The following is an 18282-nucleotide window of genomic DNA, read 5'->3' as shown; positions in this document are numbered from 1 at the left end:
CGGACGCCTGCATACACTTGGGCTTTTCAAAAATCGTTTTCTAAGTTTAATCGTGTGTTTATATTGAACTTTTTCGCATATTATGGTGTATTGTGTGTCCAATTAACTGTTTATTGTGGTTTTTGGAGGTTCCTTTGGATAATATGTGAGTATTTTGTGAGGACATAGCAGAGGTGCGCCACGGCTAGGGAAATGATTTGGTGCTTTCGTTCGACGCACACGCACTTGCTCAGCTGTAGGTGGCGTTAGGTGTCACTTGGCCGAAGCAGCACCAAAACATCGAGTTTTTCATGAGTTTTCCGGCGCGATTTTCCAAGTAACTATCGATGTCAACAACTTTTCTGCTTCATAAATAACTTAACCATAGCTTAGTGACATTATTTAAAATGTTATTTTAACATTAACTTGTCGAAATATTGTCAAATTTTTGCGCGAAGTTATGGATTCGCTTTTGTTTACTACGATTTATATTTATGTGAGAATAACATTGAAATACGGCATAATTATATGCTTTTTAAGTTTAATTATAATTATGATAGTCTATTTATTAGTAATTATCATTATAGAGACACTTAAAACGATTCAAATTTGTTATTTCACGGGCGTTTATAATACCACGTTGCTAATTATTGTCTAATGAAGTTTTTTATGGTATTATTATTGCATTTCAGGTCCAAATGGAATGTTATGACGACATGTTATGGCTCAATGTCGGTCTAACTCAAAATTAAAGCAATCACTAAGAGGAAAGTCACTAAGCTGTTCAAATAAAGAAGATTGTCTGTGTGCTGTCTGCTATAACTGCAATTTAGACGAGAGTAATACACAGGTTATAGATTTTGTAAACCATCCTGGAGGAAACGCTGACAAGAGCCCAAACACACTCCGACCCACCTCGGTGATCAATCTTAGATCATCTAACAGAGCAAAAGCTGACCAGCAGCCTTTACCTGATGTCGGAGCAACAGGGACATCTCCCACCACACATTCCAACATGAAAACTAAGCAGACCAAGGAGGAGTCTGACAAGAGCATTGATGAAGACACTATCATAGAACCCAAGACTCGTGCTCGCAAGAAAGCCTCGGACTTAAATGAAGATGACAAGAACAAACCCAGCCAGGAAGAACCCAAAACATCCAAAGAAACTAAAAAACCTGTAAATAAACCTAAAGCAGTAGTAAAGAAATGGCGGTTGGGTATCAGGAAAACTTTAAGAGGCAAGAAACGTATTGTGACAAAGGATAAGATAAAAACTATTGTCAAACAGGCTGGGAAAAGAGGTAGAAAACCAGCCATTAAACCTGACCCTGACATTTCTCAAGACATCAAATTAACAGTCTCATTAATTCCTGCATCAGAAATAAAAAAAGAACCCATAGAAGACACTGCATCTAATTCTAGGTCATCTAGCCCCAAAACAGCTGGCCGGAGGCAAAGACTTAGTTCAGATATGATCATGATGAAATCTGTGCTTGCAGACTCACCAAACAGCCTTGTGCTTGGCCCACGCACAAGTCCATACTCCATGCGTTCTGAAAGAAGCAATAGTCCTTTACTCGCTGATGCCAAAAATCTACGTAGTGGAAAGCCAAGAAAAGTCAAGAATAATTTATTAAATGAGGTTGTAATGAAAGAGCAAAAGAAGCGAAGACGTTTGCTATCAGATTCAAAGAATACAGATGTTCTGGAGAGCCCAGAAGACTGCAAAAAGCTTAAACGGGGACGTTCATGCTCTCGGGATGGTAGTGAAATTTCTAAGAGTTCAGATGTTACTGAATCCGATATTAGTCTGAATGAACCTTTCAATGACACTGAAAGTAAAGAGCTCAACAAAAAATTAGATAAATCTAAGACTGACCTAGATGTAGATATTGAAAATAATGTACAGATCTCTACTACAGAAAAAGTGCCTTCTCTTAATGTTGACTCCAATTTAGCAGAAATCAGACCTGAAGCAGAACCTAGCTGCATTACAAATAAGAAGAATAAGGAAAAATTGAGCTTAAAACGAAGTACTTCATTAGATTCTGACAACAATAATAGTAATAGAAAATTAAGTTCATCAGAAATAGAAGAAAAATTATTAAAGACTGATACAATTTTTGAAGCACGTAGTAGTATACTGACAAGTATGTCCAAAACTTTTAATTCAAAGGAAGTTTCTAAAAATATTAGAAAAGCACGAAAGGGACGAAAAGCTATGGCCGCGTCGCGCACCAATTCTACTGGTTCAAATGCCTCTCCAGTCAAAGCCTGCACAACTAGCACTATAGCTAATGATCCTTCAGATGACAAGGGTGAGACTATAGAGACCTTATCTAAAGAGATTGATGATCTCATTAATGATCTGGATCAACATATAGACCAAGAACATGATGAAATGTCTACATCAACTCTTGCGGAAAACACACCTGAACAAATGCAGGCTAAAACAGTTTCCAAGTTCTATGGATTATCCAAACCCTTAGGGGATAATAATAGTATAGTTACTCCTGATACTCCAATAAAAGATAAGGAGTCAGTTACTCCTTTGACCAATGAAACTACACCATCCAAGACTGATGATAGTGAGAATATTAGGCTTCATTATGAAGATTCTGCTGAAAAATCAACAGATGGTACTAAGGCTGAAATACCATTTAAATGCAAGCCAGTAGTAGCAAGCATAGACAAGCTAATGGATAGACTGAAAGAATTTGAGGAATTTGATAAGAAAAGACAAAGACAGGAATCTGAGTCCAAGTCTAGTGAAAGCAAACCAATGATGGTTACCAATGATGTAGTATTGATCACAAAATCCGGCGCTGATATTAAGCCTTTGAAAGATATACAATCTGTTCGTTCTCCAGAAAGGCCAATTGAGAAAGAAAATGTCTTGAGTTGTTTTGAAAATAATTCTGCTATTTCAATAGTCAAAAGAGATCAAGTAAGAAAATCGACAGATGTTGACCTCCCTAACTCTGTCACTCTAATTAAAAGAAATAGTATAAGCGCCCGTAAAGAATCTACCAGTTCTAATCACTCAAAAGAATCTGATGCTATTAGCATATTTGAGAAATCTTTAGGCAAAGACGTGACTTTAACAGAAATAAGGAAATCTGTAGATAAGTCTGCTCCAGTCTCACAAGTGGATCTACATCAGTTTGCAACCTTGCAACCAAATCAAAATCAAGGCTTAGCAGGAGTGGTTATAGACTCCAACCAAATATCCATACTTCCTCGGATGGCTAATGAAACTAAGGGTAGTAATAATGATATTAAAATTATTAGCAAGCGTAAATCAAGAGAATCATTAACAAATAAATCTACGGATTCCACTCCTGATGTTAACGAAGAGAAAATGGCAATATTAGAGAAAATAAAATCACCACAGCACCAGAGTTCAGTAGCTATTTTAATCACACCTGCTCCTGTTGCTGCAAAATCTGAAGAAATGCAGCCTGTGGAAGCTGAGGCACTGCCTCCACCTGTGGTCGAGCCTAAAACAATTCCTGATGACACGTCTTTGACAACTGAGATCCCAAAAACTGATGGCATTGAGATAACCAATATCAGTGCGGTTACTCCTAAAGAAACTGTGGCAGCCACTGTTTTACCCGTGAATGAGTCTGCAAAAGCTGAGGAAGTAAAGGTCGAAACTAATAAAGCAATCGTCGTGCCGCCTGACACTACTGCTGAAAAAATGGTTGTAGATGAGAAACCCATTCAAACTAAAGACAAACCAGAAACTAATGTCGCTAAAGTTGTACAAGAAGTTACAGAAAAGAAAGACGAAAAACCTAGTATTATACCTGATATGCTCAAGACGCCTGAAATCGCTAAAGTTGTTAAGGCCAGGAGCAAATCTGCTCGTAATTCGATTGAGAGTATTCCAGGGCCAAGCAATATACTTCACGAGACACCGGAAAGCCGTGAACGTAAGGAGGCTGTGTTGCGAACGCTGGGTTTACTGACGCACAAGGCTGCCAAAGAGGCTAAGATTGAAAAGCAGAAGGAGAAAGAGCGCATTTACAATAGCAATAAGAATAAGTCTAGTAAGGCTGGGTCGGGCGACTACACTGGGACGTTGAAGACTGTGATAAAGTTGAATCGTGGTACGGGAGAAAGGGATAAGAAGAAGTATAGGAGTTCGTTGAAGATGACCTTCCAGAAAAGCAAGCATCGGTCCGGGAAGTCTGCGCCGGAAGGAGAGGCTGCAGACGAGGAGGGCGCTTACTACACGATCGAGAAACGCGAGGTGAGGATTTTTTTATTATTCTTTTTTCCTTTCTTTTCCTTTCCTTTTTCCTGGCCGAATCTTGGTTCAGATTTGGCAAATTTGTTTTTAAAAGTATAGCTTTTTGCACAAGAACTTCCATTATAGGACCATTTCATATCCTACGAGTATGTCCATTTCATAGTACGAGGTAACTAAAGGTGAAAAGAACAACCTTGACAATTTATTCGAAAACAGGCGTGACTGAGAAAAAAAATCATTTTTGTATTGCTTCCATATCCTTGTTTATATAGGCTTATTTATATAGGCTTGCCAACCGTCCCGGATTTTCCGGGACGTCCCGCTTCTGGGTCAATTTTGGGGCCGTCCCATTACCATGGAAATCACTGATCATTAATTTTTTTTATTAATTTATAATATTAATAATCACCTACGCATTACGTATTTCGCTTGAGGAACTTTCGGTGTTCGTGCGTTCAAGCTGTACACATAGGTACATTTGTATTAATTTTTTTTTCTATTATATATGATTAAAAAATATACAAAAACTTATTTTTTGCTACCAATTTGTATGTGTTTGTGTCAGCCGAATGCCGAGCTGGGAAATCCCGGAAATGCCTTTTTTTGAGTTAGCAAGCCTACTTATAAAGCTCACAATGCCATGACATCATCAGAATCAGCTGCTACTGAATACGACATAGTAAAGTTACATAATGTTATTGAAGTCCTGTGAATAATCAACTTAAAGTACTTAGTTGTTTGAAAGACTTGTGCCTCAATCATCCATCGATTTCTAGGCTTTTTTGTTTGTTATTGGGACATTATAAGCAAGAGCAATTGGGACATTATAAGAAAAATGGAACCCAAATAGTCCAATATCAAAGTTGAAGCTGAATTGTATGTTTCACTGCACTAAACTTTGAAACTACCAATTTTATTTGAAACAATATTTGTGTATATTCATCTCAAAAAATATTATGTTAAATATTAAAAAATAAGCACTATTCCTATTTATTGTTGTACAGTCGACAGCACATTAATCTATCCAAATTCTTTGCAAATTCGCCACTATTACCGTGGCATAGGGTAAATTAACATGCGGTTGAGGGTACTAAGCCTAACTCATAGACTCATGGTACTACACTTTTCCTATGTTAGTAAAAAAATAATGATATAATTCTGAATTTGTCTTGATGATTTTGTTTTGTCCTTCAGGGCGGCGCTGGCGCAGCATCCGATGGTGGGCACAGAAAGTCACATTACAGTAATCGCCTTAACAACCATGGTGTGTGGATACATGCACTCACACTTAACTTCTAACTATACGCATGCGATATATGTAGGTTTTTCGAAAAGAGATATGGTCTTGAAAATATTCAACATTAAAATATTGATAATACATGATCCTTAAAGTTGTCAAGTTTTATTTTATTAAAATTACAGTAATTGTTTGCGTATAGTTGTTACTTTAATCGTTGTTTAGTGCTATTGTGATATAAATTTAATATAAGTTGTTTTTATGTTTTTAAATAATATTTGTAAAATCAATATTTGCAGCGATCACAAAAGCACTGAACATATATATTTATATTGATAGAGCTTCTACAAAACCTTACAAAAACCTTGATAATCAACCCTGAAACTTATTGTATATTGACTCTCTAATTCTATAAAAAGGGTAAAACCAAATATTTTATTAATATTTGGCATTGGCAGAAGACACAAGTTTTAACTAACTTTTTGTAAATGAGAGGGGTAGTTTTTAACTTCTTACACTAAATTCATAAGAAATTAAGCTCTATTAATTTAGTAAGATAATAACTATGCAAAATTAATGAATTTACTTACTAATTAAATCAATTACATATACTTACTCATGGGCTAAAGGCTACGATAACAGAAATGAGACAATACAATGTATGTTCATTTTCACAGACTAAAACCTTTAGTTTATAGATCAAGTGTTTTTCAAAATATCCAATCATTTCTGTTATCTATAGTTAAATTTTCAGCATACAACTGTAAGCCGCATGTGAATGGGCATGCATTTTATTCAACCCGTTAAATGATTTTAACGGACCAGTAATCACATCAATTTAAACAATAGATAATCATTATTTTAGTGATAGTTCATTGCAATCCTTTTATAATAATGTTTTGGTAGCACTTTCACTGCGTCAAACTTAACGCGCCCTGTCTTTTTTTCTTATAATAACTAATTCTAGAGTAAAATCCGAATACACAGATAATCATACTATGTCACGGTGATCAATAAAATCTGATTATTTCAGATCTGATTTTTTTTATTGCAGGTTTTATTGTAGGTTCAATGGACATTAAATTAGTAATTCGCATAGATGGGTTTACGACCAATATTTTCCCCGTTGTTTTTTTCCAAATCAACGCGAATTTTCAGGAAGAAATAGGGATAATACAGGGCGTTAACACCAAAGACAAAATACTGTTCTCACGGATTACTCAGTGAACAATTAGTGATGCCTTTTGATTGCATGACCGCATGTAAATAACAAGTCGTTCCTTCAGACGCAGAAGCGGCGCCCGAGCCGGTCGAGCCCAAGGAAACCCTGAACCTGGTCATCCCAGAGAAGGCGTCCTCGTTCAGCATCCACCCTGGCCGGCTGTGCATGGACCAGTGCTTCTACTGCGGCGGCAAGTTCGGCCTCTTTGACACCCCCTGCCACATCGCGCAAATGAAGAGCTCCGATAGACAGAAGAAGGTTTTGGACAGTAAGTTTCTAGTTTTACATACATTTTTTTTCTATCTTTCTCATCTTAGCGTGTTCCCCTGCATTCGGGGCTGTGAGGCTGACGTCAGACAGGTGGCCGGTTGGTAAATCACAGCCTCACAGCCCCGAATGCAGGGGAACACGCTAAGATGAGAAAGATAGAAACAAAAATGACGAATTGACGTCAGACAGGTGGCCGGTTGGTAAATCACAAACATCCTTGAAAATGCTATGGTTGCCTATTAGCTGCCAAAGCAAGAATATAGTGGTTCTCTTCTATTATATTTGCAATTTTATGAAAATGACTAAATTTACATGAAAAATTAAATGTAGAAAAGTATTCATATAATTTATCTACAACAACCTCCGTAGGAATTTAGATGGGGTTGTGAGATAGTTTTTATTTTTATTATTCTTCATAGACGAGGAGAAGTTGACTATAGACAGCTGTTTGTGCGACGCCTGCTACCGCCACGTGGATCGACGAGCCAACTGCCCGTCGTACAGGAAGCGGCCGCTCGTCAAACCTGACGCCGCGCTCCTGCAGCCTACCGCGCCGCCTGCCACGTAAGTTTATGTTCCATAGGCTAGGAAGAAGCACCATAGACAACTGTATAAAGATTGACAAGGATGTCTGGCCTGTTGACGACCTAAGCTATTGGAGCTATGAAGAACTTTTTGATGCAAGGTACTATAGCGATTGGGACATGTATGCAGGGTATTCATATAGCTATACTTTTTAACATGAAATAGTAGTGTGGGCTCCAGTTTTACCTATAGCTTCATGGTAATCCCGTAACTGCTGTTTATTAATTTGAATAAATAATATTTCAACATTACTTTCTTAAGATTTTGATTCTGACCTCTGAGCACTGGTAATGGTAACACTATACGCGACGCTGGTGAAGCGAACGCCATACTACTATTAACACGTTTCGATTGGCGGACCGATGGAAAGGGATGCATATAATACGTAAGTCCCTTTCTGTCGGGCGGTCTATTTCTGCCTATTCCAATCGTCTGACAGTAATATTTAACCCTTATTGACAGTTAACAGCTAAACCGTCGAGATTTACTTTTTACACTGAACTATCAAAAAGTACAACAACTAATCGATTTCTCGATCACTACACATTTATTATATGTATTATATTTAAACAAGATAAAGTATCATATGTCATCAAACGATTACTTCCCAATGTCGGTGAGGGTTTACAATCCAGCGTCACTTTTTAAACTACTGATGTATTATAGGCAACCGGAGAAATTGCCGAGCCCGCCTTTAGAAGAAGAGAGTGACGAAGATAACACGGCTCCATCTTTGGCGAGCGGGCGCCCGGCCACGTGCCACACTGAGGGGTGCTCCAGCGTCGCGGACAACTCCATACGGCGCAAGTGGCTCATCAAAATGAGGAACAGCGTCAACAAAGTGGTGAGCAACTTGTTTCCCTATTGATATACAACAAAATAGCACCCCTTCTTTAAAATTAATATCTGAACATACACACTTCTTTCAATTGCGTTTGAAGCTTTGCTGTTTCAATCACGAGAGATATGTAATATCCATACTACTATAACATACGAAATATACATGTTGATTTCATGTCTAATTTTTCACTTCTCAGCTCTCTAGAGCTTGAAATGTAATTTTAGACGGATTTAAAGATTTTACTTTATGTGAAGATTTTACTTGATTTTAAGTCTAAAATCTTCGTCTATGAATTTATTTTTTGTTCAAAAGCGTAAAACAAAAGCTCAAATAATAGTAAAGTGGTATAGACCAAAACAGTCAAATTTTCGTTTCATCATTATAAATAAATATATTAGGACAAATCACACAGATTGAGCTAACCCCAAAGTAAGTTCGAGACTTGTGTTATGGGATACTAACTCAACGATACTATATTTTATAACAAATACATATATAGATAAACATCCAAGACCCGGGCCAATCAGAAAAAGATCATTTTCCATCATGACCCGACCGGGGATCGAACCCGGGACCTCTCGGTTCAGTGGCTAGAACCTTACCACTGCGCCACCGAGGTCGTCGTATTATATAAGTGGACAGTAATTTAATTGGCCAAAATAAACGGCGCGTACCTACATCAGCGAATATTAGAATGCTTACAACAATTTCCTCACAATCGAAGTGAAAAATGAAGTATACCTTGTCTATAATGCTTTACTACTATCTTGTTGTATTCGAACACTACAATCTAACTAAACTGACCAATAAATATTCTCCTTACACAGCTAAAGCTGAAATGTGACTATCCGGGCCTGCACACGATCCCGCTGTGCGCCGCTCACTACCGCTCTCTGTCCGTGTTGATGTCGTGTGTGCTCTGTCGCCGGGTCACCAAACATAACGCGCATCTGATCCACCATGTAAGATTGACCTTTATAAAGACCGCCACGATCGCATTTTAACTGATCAATAGCGAAAACTGACCTTATATTTGCTTCTCATTTGGCTTAATTAAAGTCAAACATATTAATTTTAAAAAATCACCACAAGTGATTATGCTACATTAGATCTAGATTGTTATTGGACAGTTGCCACAGTACACTAAAAACAAAATTATAGCCATATCACAGAAGATTGTTTAAATCTCTCTCCTGTGATATTTGTTTAATTTTCGTTATTATTAAAATACATGAATACAATTTTGATGGTGGCGTTATAGTCAACTTTAATTAAAATATGTTTTTGTCACTATAGCACTTACAATATTCGTTATTGACAGAACGAGACAAAAGTTTAGCTCAAAGTATGCTTTAACTCCACGTTAGAAAGTAATGAAGTTTATTTATAATATATATATATATATATATATATATATATATATATATATATATATATATATATATTGTTTTTATGAAGTTTGACATGTGTGGGTGTTTGTTGGGGTGTGGCAGGGCTTCCTGGAGCTGAACCCGCTGCTGGCGGAGGCGGGCGTGCCGGTGCAGTTCTCGGAGCGGCCGCTGCTGTGCAAGTTCTGCCGCGCGTACTGCTCTCTGCTGCAGCGCGCCGGCCCCGCCGCGCGCCTCGCGCGCAGCTACAGGCGCAAGTACGTACCGCGACGGACGACACGATACACGACGGATCGTTATGGAATTTGGTTCACGGGTAGAATATACACTTTGTGACGATGTGTTTGTTTGTTTTTGTTACAATATCGGCCAAAATTTTAAAAATTACTCAACGGATTATTATGAAAGTACACGAATAGAATATAACCTGGAATAATACATAAGGTTCTTTTTATCCCAAATTTACAACTACTGTTTTATATTTTTAATTAGCAGCTCTTCTCGACTTACCTCGGGTAAATACATAATAAATTATACACCTAAACTAGAGACAAAAAGCAAAAATACTCGGATATCTTAATACACACAACGCACCTGTGTATTAGGTTAGTTCATTTACAGGTAAAGTATGGCCAGCCGATAAAGATTACTAGATGTTGAAAAGAAACTGAAAACAGTCATCGAAATTACACCACTTTAGGAAACTTCCCAGTTTATAATAGTACAACGATTTTCCCTAAGGTGCCATTTTTTTTACAGATTGCTACAAATCTACAACATAGAAGTGCCGCCAGGGTCAGACAACGACGCAGATGAAGCCACGATGGTGCAAGAGGAGGCCAACGCCAGCTTCGGCAAGCAAAGGAAAAAACAGCGCACCAAATCCAAACAGAGGAAATCTACGGAACCCGATAAAGCTGACAGCGAATCCTCCGAGAGGACCACTCCTCATGATGATGGATCCCCGGAGAAGAAAGAGGACAGCAATGACGGACAAAAACCTATCACTATTGAACAGAAACCAACACTAGAACAGAAAACAGAAGTATTGGAAGAAGACATAGAAAGCCTTATCTCTTCCAACAAAATACTAGTCCCCGGAGCTGTGAAACCACCAGAACCGACACACAGTGATGAGTCAGACGTCTATGACTTTGAAGCTCCCATATTGGACAAACAAACGGAACTACAGTACTTATTGCAGAAACAGAATAACCCCGCACAGTTCATGCAGAAACCTGCCAATTTGACGCTGAAGCAACGCAACATAATGAAGATGCAAACTCCAGGGATCCAAAAACCTGGTAACCAGCACAGGATAAACGAGAAGAACGCCAAGAAAATACATAAATTAGGTCACATTATAGCGCACAAAGAAAGAATGAACAAGAAGGAACATGAGCTACAAATATTTGACCCCGATAAAGGTTTACCTCAAGATGGCAGTATTCCTATCCTCAAAAACATTACTCTAAATGATGAATGTACTATAGAAAGTATACCAAATAAGAAACCTGCGGATATTACAACATTGAAAAATAAATGGCAGATGTCCGAAAGCTTCACTCAGGTCAAGAAAAATCTTAGTGAGCTGTCAAAGAAATTGGGTACAGAAAAGGAGCCTAATCCGAAAAAATCTGATACTAAATATTCTAACCCTGTGAAGCGGTTAGAGACAAACCCTTCGATATCTGTCCGGGAACTATTCCCCGGTGAAGAAGAAATGAACCTGCATTGTAACATAGACTTCAATAACGTAAAAGGCGTGACTCCCGAAGGTTGGGAGAAATGCAATTCGACGATTCAATATGACGTGGAAACTAAAAGGCTGTGGAACGAGTTGCAGAGACCGTACGGGAACCAGTCGAGTTTCATGCGGCACTTGATTTTGTTAGAAAAGTACTTCAGAAACGGTGATTTAGTGCTGTCTCATAACGCGACGCCTCACGCGGCGAACTATAGCGATTCTGTTCAGAGTAGGCTGCGGGCTTACGATAACGTCGTGAACGATACTCCGCGGCGCAGCGAACCGGCCATCTCCCTGATGGAGTTCCGCAAGAAGCCGTCCATCAATGGCAAGAGTTTGCTGAAAACAAGCCATAACCCTGATGATAAAGATCCCAAGAAGTTCATGCCTCCGCCGCCATTCCCAAAGCCGAAACCGCCAAAAGCGGACAAGTCCAAATCTAAAGCTTTGCCTCCAGAGTTGATAGCTATAAATACCCCGAACGCGCAAGGCAGGAAAGCTATACAAAATGTCCTGCAGAACATACAGCAGTTGGTGAAAGATGTTTCGGCGTCGGATCCCACAGAGGTCGCGGCCGCGCCGCTGCCGATCCCTAAGTTCGATCCCCCCAAGTTTGAGCCCCCTAAATTCGAGTCTACTAAAGTGGATACTCCTAAAGCAGACCCCCCCAAAGAGAAGAGAGACACTCCTAAGAGCGATACACCGAAGCGGCAGAAGGCCAAGAGCAAACCCTGGAGACCCACCTTGATGCCGATCACACCCGTAAGTACCGTTAAAATACGCTGGTATTTTATATTTTCCATTCAAACTAATATTTCTATATTGCTAGTTATTTATTATAAGAAATAAAAAAATAATTTTATTTTATAATATGAAAAGTTATTGTCACTCTTAGTTTCTTTTTGTAATCCCACTAATATAGATGTGTAGGGTTTTTTATTCCGTAATTCACACGGGGCGCAATTAGTATATTAATTGAATAAATAATTTTATTTTTGAATTAAGTCACTTGACTTTCATCGTCACACAAAAAAAATGGCCTTTTCAACTTTGACTAGTGATTGTTGAGAAGTTTATTGATTTATGACCATTTCTGCAGGAGAACCTGGCGAAAGCCGCGAGTGAGCCGCCGCAGGTGGCCGTGGACGGGCGGTTGCTGCCCAGCCTCGTGCAGGTGAAGACTAACCAGAAGAGGTACCACATTACCCTACAGGACTACAACAAGATGTGTCTCATCAGGCGGGAGAAGATGAAGCTCCTGCAAGATGGCGACTCCAGCAAATCCTCCGAAGAAACTACCGTGGTCACTGAAATACAGCCCTCCGCGTTATTGGGCAACGGCGGCACGGTCGTTCAGAACATCTCCATCACGGAGGACAAATCTCAAGATAAAAAGGAACTGCCCGAACTCGGACAGATCGGCTCCAACGCGGCCACCATACTCAAAAACGTCGGTTTGAAGAACATCACCATCGCGCCCATTCCTCCGAAGACGGCGACCGTGACTTCACAAACCCTGCCGTTGCCGGCGGTGTCCTCGCCGTCGCTGCTGGTGACGTCGATGCCCAAAATCCCGCAGTTGGGGCCTTCTGTGTCAATAACCAGCGAAGCGGTGCTGACCCCTAATTTGCCGATCATGTCGGCGAGCCACATGATCATGCCGAAGATCCCCAAGTCTCTAACGGTGATCCCGCAAACGGTGGTGTCGAGTGTCCCGCAGACGGCCGTGGTGACCCCCAGCATGAGCCAGATGGGCCCCGCGCCGCAGGAGGGCTCGAGGCCATAACGAAGCCTGATCTTCGTGGTCGTCTAGCAACGACCGCAGTGACCGCTACGCTACGGCCGTAGATCGCTCGCTCCCCAGCCCCGCCCCCACATATACATATCGGACCCGCAGTGTAGTGTAGTCACAGACTGTGAACTGTTTGACCCCCCTTAAATTATTGAAAAATCCCTATTTTCGTATTGCTCGTGTTAGTGAGAATCGCCTCGAATGGAACGATGTGAAGTGAGACGTAATGCAATATGCTAAGTGAGACACCGGTTGAGCCTTAATAATTATATACTGTGTATATACTAGTGTAGGAAGTTGGACATAATGCGCTGTGAATAATGGTGACAAGGATTGTGTTGAATATATTATTTCAAATATTAGTTTTTTTTTATTTATGCAAATGATACGAAGGTTACGAGGCCCCTGCCTATATATATTTTCTGAATCATTCATAGTATAGAAATAATTCGTGGATAAGTAAATTTCTAAGAAAAGCTGTCTAGACATTAACTTAGTAGTATAAGGTATAGGATAGCTTTTTCGTAAGCCTAAGTTTGTGTTGCCCAACCTTCAATAAATGAAATAATAAAATTAATCCGTTAGCCCAATTTGAATTTACTTGGACATGGGGATAATTTCAAAATTCTCTAGTCAGGTTTATTTATGCATTTATAATTTATTTGATCATGTTCGCTCTCTGCGCCTCGTATCATTCGCGTGAACTTAGACAAACTTAATGTATAGAATTGTATAGCATAAAACTATAGAATGAATATCTCTGAATATTTTTCCATCATGTAATTGTAAGATTTAATACAAACTAATTATACGCAATGTTCATAGCATTGAGCACCAAACTACCAAAAACCGCATTTTCCCCTTCACTGTACTTTCCTCAATATGTAAAGTGGAAATAAAACTGTTCCTTTATGATAAATACATGTATTGTATGTAGTAGAAGTAGTACATTGACACAAAAGTTTAAAAAAAGTTCTTCTAACAACTAATATTAAAGTATTTTGAAAATTACCTAAAATAAAATCTGCTTAGTAAAATAACACCACATAAATTTAAGATTAAATTTGTGCCTAATCAAGGAAAGTAATATTTTGTTTACAAAATCAAAATTGTAAATAGCTGTCTGATACATAAGTTAACAAATGGAAAGTACCAACCAACCCCTATATTTCATGAAGCTCATGGTTGAAAATCGTATGTTAAAATACAATATTATATATATATTGTTGAGAATTACTAGTATTTTATTTTGGTCCAATGATATATAGAATACGGTCCAATGTTAACATATAGATGTTGTACAGAAATATAATATTTGTTAAGGTGATGTGCTCAGAAAATATAATGCTCATGACAGGTCGCAGAGATCTGAAGGTATTGTGGTGGAAGTCATCGCCTTAACAGATTATTTTGAATGTTATAATACTGCTAGTATTTTAGTATTTGGAAGTTTCATGCATTGTTTTTGTTTTGGTCAGTTGGTATTGTAATCGTGGAGTACTGCTCACTTGTTTTGAACAAATTGTAGGCCTCATAGCCCGGATGTTTAGTTTCTTCCAAAGATAGTGTGTTAGTTTACAATATTATTTTTTAGTTTTATGTTCGGCACGCACATGTTATGTTACGTGCCGGAGGTATGTATTTGTCTAATAAACATATCCTTATCTCCTGATTTTTGCGTTTTTTTTTCCATAATACTTCATTTTTAATAAGAAATTAACCATACAATTAACATTATAACAACGTATAGTTCTTGCATCTTTTAGCTATCTTCATATAATATAGCCGCGGTCAAATGGTTTATTCCCTCTTCTTAGAGCGCTTTGAGGTACTTTTCGTTCGTTTCCATTTCATTCTTCTGTTTTGAAACCAGACTTTCACCTGTAAAAAACAAAATCTAATGTAGGTGCAGACTATAGCAAATCAAACTATTTATATAACATAGAGTTGCTTGCAAACGATATCATACAAGATAGATAGCGGACCAGCTGAAGAAGCAACCGGGAAAACGCTCGGATGAGATAGATACATGATTAGGTATATATTGCCATTTGCCGTGATGTATCTCCTCTAGGTTGCGAACTCGATGGCTTATTCCATGGCCCTTTGTGCTACCGCAATCCTACTAATATTATAAATGTGAAAGTATATCTCTTTTCGCTAGGCTTGCTAACTGTCCCGGATTTTCCGGGACGTCCCGCTTCTGGGTTAATTTTGGGGCCGTCTCGCCATGACCCCTATCGGGAAATCTTGTCCCGGAAATCAGTAATCATTAATATTATTATATGTTTTTTTTATTAATTAATAATATTGATTGAATCATACACACATTACGTATTTCGTGTGTTCGTTCGTTCAAGCTGTACACATGGGTACATTTATATTGTTTTTTTCCGATAATTGGATAGTACTTATTGCCTTCTTTTTATGAATGATGGTTACTGAGCGGTTTTCCAAACTTCGGGTATTTCATCTCTATCCACACGAACACGTTACCTGTCGCTCAGTCAAATGCAAAGCCACAGCAATTTCGTATCTCCGAAGTCTGGTGAGGTAGTTGGCTCGTGCGAACTCTTCTTCTAGACTTCGAATCTGGGTCTTTGTGAACGCCGTGCGCTCCTTGCGCCCGCCCGTCGGCGAACGAATTTCTGAAAATAAAATATATACTACTTACTTATTTACTAATATTGCGTTTTATAAATTGGCACTATGATTCGACTTTGATTACCCACACCACTATCTAGCTAATCACGAGATCACCCTTTGCCTATGGTGTCCGTTGATCTATCACAGATGCAGGACAAGCGCCGGCGCCTGGCTTTGTTTACAAGACTCAGGAATCTGTGTACGGTCATGTTTGTACTTCCTCACAGGTGCGATTTATTGCTTGCATTTTATTGCGCGGAAAATCCTAGATACCCTAGTTAGTTGGCTATACATATATACCTATCCCGTCTATTCCAGTATCATAAATGCGAAAGTTTGGATGTTAGAATATGAGAATGTTTTAATTCAATTACGGAATTTTTTCTGAATCTGAACAGATGTCGATGAAATTTGACACGGATAGATTATGAAGATACCTTTTATTCCGAAATTCCAACGAGAGCGAAACCCCGGGACACTAAATTAAATTAGAATACAAAACGGTAAACTGATTACATATTCTATAGATACCACGAGTCTATGATAAACCACAAACCATACACCTATATCGATGCTCTCATATTTTAAATAATTATTACATGCGCTAACAATATTACTTATTTTCCATTTCTGATAATCGGAAAGTCTGTATTTATGTTTGATGCTTGATGGGAACATGCACAATCTCACCATTGATTGGGAAAAACCATCAACAAAAAAATGAACTTTGCTTCCGCATTGTGGGTGGGAAGTGAATTAAAAATAGAAATTAATTCGGCCACAATGTGGCATAAATTCGATATTGTTAGTAAATAAATCCTTAAATTTTTTCCTCAAATTCTAAATCAAAAGTGGAGTCATTAATTTCAACTCTGACGTGGTACTTTCCTGTTATTGATTCCTAATAACTACTCGACTACTTAGTTGTTACTATCGAAGAGTAAATACTTAGATTTGTATTGTAGTGACTTGACTAAATCCAAACTTTTTATAAGGTTAACATCTTACCTTCTTCGCTGATACTAGATGTGGTCGCTATTGTTTCTCGATCGTTTTCTTCCTTCACCAAAAGTTGGTTGGAACCACTCCATTCCGCCCACTCGCTTTGGTTCGGAGGAAGTCCAGGGATCTCAAAACCATGCCTATCCATGACTCTATAGTCACACAGCACAGGGAAATATCCTTGGTTGAATATATCTTGATGATTTGTTGGTCCATCGTAAGGACAAATTGGGGGTTCAAAATAATCCATTTGGTACCCACTGTCGTCGATTTGTGTCAAAAAATTCGTTTTCAAATATTCCATTTTCACAAATAATTCAAGGCATTAAATTTTTCACAATAATGAAAAACTGCAATGGTCATAGAAGCGCCTGTCTGGAGCCCAACACAACTGATAAGTCCTGAAAGCCGTGAACGATGCGCGCGAGCCGGGCGTTTGTACTGTTTCAGGGAGGCGGAGCTTGCATATTTGGGCGGAGAATGGATGGGGCAGATTTTTTTACTCAATCTAACTAGGTGTGATCATTGGGACATACTCGATAACAATTGAGCTTTGCCCAGCCCGTATAGCTTTTTTAGCGGGCAAGACATTGTTCGAAGTTTGAATCAAACGTGTTCATAAACTGAATCAAAGAATTTGACTTAACTTTATATTATATTCTAGAATTTACAGGAATTTGACAAGTTTTTAATTAATATTACTTATAATAATTAATATTAAGTACCTACTGACTTACATTCTAATCATTGCAATCCAGTAAGTAAGTAGTCACTGTCTTGCTAGGGTTACCTAGACAACAGTATTTTATAAGTATAGAGGTAGGTAACTTACCTAAATACTTTGTTCAATAATAAAAATAATAAAATGGTGAAAAAATAGGTTTCAACAAAATCAGACCTTACCTAACCTACAAGTAAAGTCAGGAGAAAGTTACATGTTATATTTTTACAGTAATAAAGTTATTAATAGACTATTTCCAGTTGGGCTAATTGGATGATTTAAGTGTGAATCGGCCCTTATTTGTTGACACAAGCTTCCAGTTAGCGACCCTTGGGACCGCCCTTTGCCCTCCCGTTCTCACGCGGTACAAATGGCCACTATTAAAGTTAAATGAAAGGTTTACGGTTTATTTTATTGGTTGCTGACGACCGCCCTGGTATTCAGAGGGTGGTAATAGTATTAAACTTGTCAAGTACTTGAAGTACGGTAAATTATAAGTAAAATCGGTATCCGGCAGCGTAAATACGTAACCACTACATTATTATACCACCATGCAGGTACCTACTCTCCATTATGTACAACCTATCCTAT

General features: G+C 38.5%; 2 protein-coding genes across 3 annotated transcripts; one reads left to right on the top strand and one right to left on the bottom strand.

Moving 5' to 3' along the window:
- Nucleotides 1-5: 5 nt before the first annotated feature.
- On the top strand, nucleotides 6-14994 carry LOC128674047 (uncharacterized). Of its 2 annotated transcripts, none has more exons than XM_053752324.1 (10): nucleotides 6-145; nucleotides 672-4240; nucleotides 5435-5459; nucleotides 6764-6967; nucleotides 7389-7533; nucleotides 8221-8398; nucleotides 9223-9357; nucleotides 9889-10040; nucleotides 10543-12292; nucleotides 12630-14994. In XM_053752324.1, the coding sequence occupies exons 2-10, from the start codon at nucleotides 701-703 to the stop codon at nucleotides 13314-13316; spliced, it is 6816 nt and encodes a 2271-aa protein (XP_053608299.1). In that variant the 5' UTR covers nucleotides 6-145; nucleotides 672-700; the 3' UTR covers nucleotides 13317-14994. The 2 variants fall into 2 exon arrangements, with proteins under 2 accessions (XP_053608299.1, XP_053608298.1); XM_053752323.1 differs by having other exon boundaries at nucleotides 5435-5504.
- LOC128674048 (homeobox protein GBX-2-like) lies at nucleotides 14868-17758 on the bottom strand. Its single transcript, XM_053752325.1, has 3 exons — nucleotides 16977-17758; nucleotides 15819-15970; nucleotides 14868-15203 (listed from the first exon to the last, which is right to left on the bottom strand). The coding sequence occupies exons 1-3, from the start codon at nucleotides 17272-17274 to the stop codon at nucleotides 15123-15125; spliced, it is 531 nt and encodes a 176-aa protein (XP_053608300.1). The 5' UTR covers nucleotides 17275-17758; the 3' UTR covers nucleotides 14868-15122.
- Between the last annotated feature and the right edge of the window lie 524 nt (nucleotides 17759-18282).

This window comes from Plodia interpunctella, chromosome 12 (assembly GCF_027563975.2).
Source record: "Plodia interpunctella isolate USDA-ARS_2022_Savannah chromosome 12, ilPloInte3.2, whole genome shotgun sequence".
Lineage (NCBI taxonomy): Eukaryota > Metazoa > Arthropoda > Insecta > Lepidoptera > Pyralidae > Plodia > Plodia interpunctella.
This window is presented reverse-complemented; position numbering and strand designations above follow the sequence as displayed.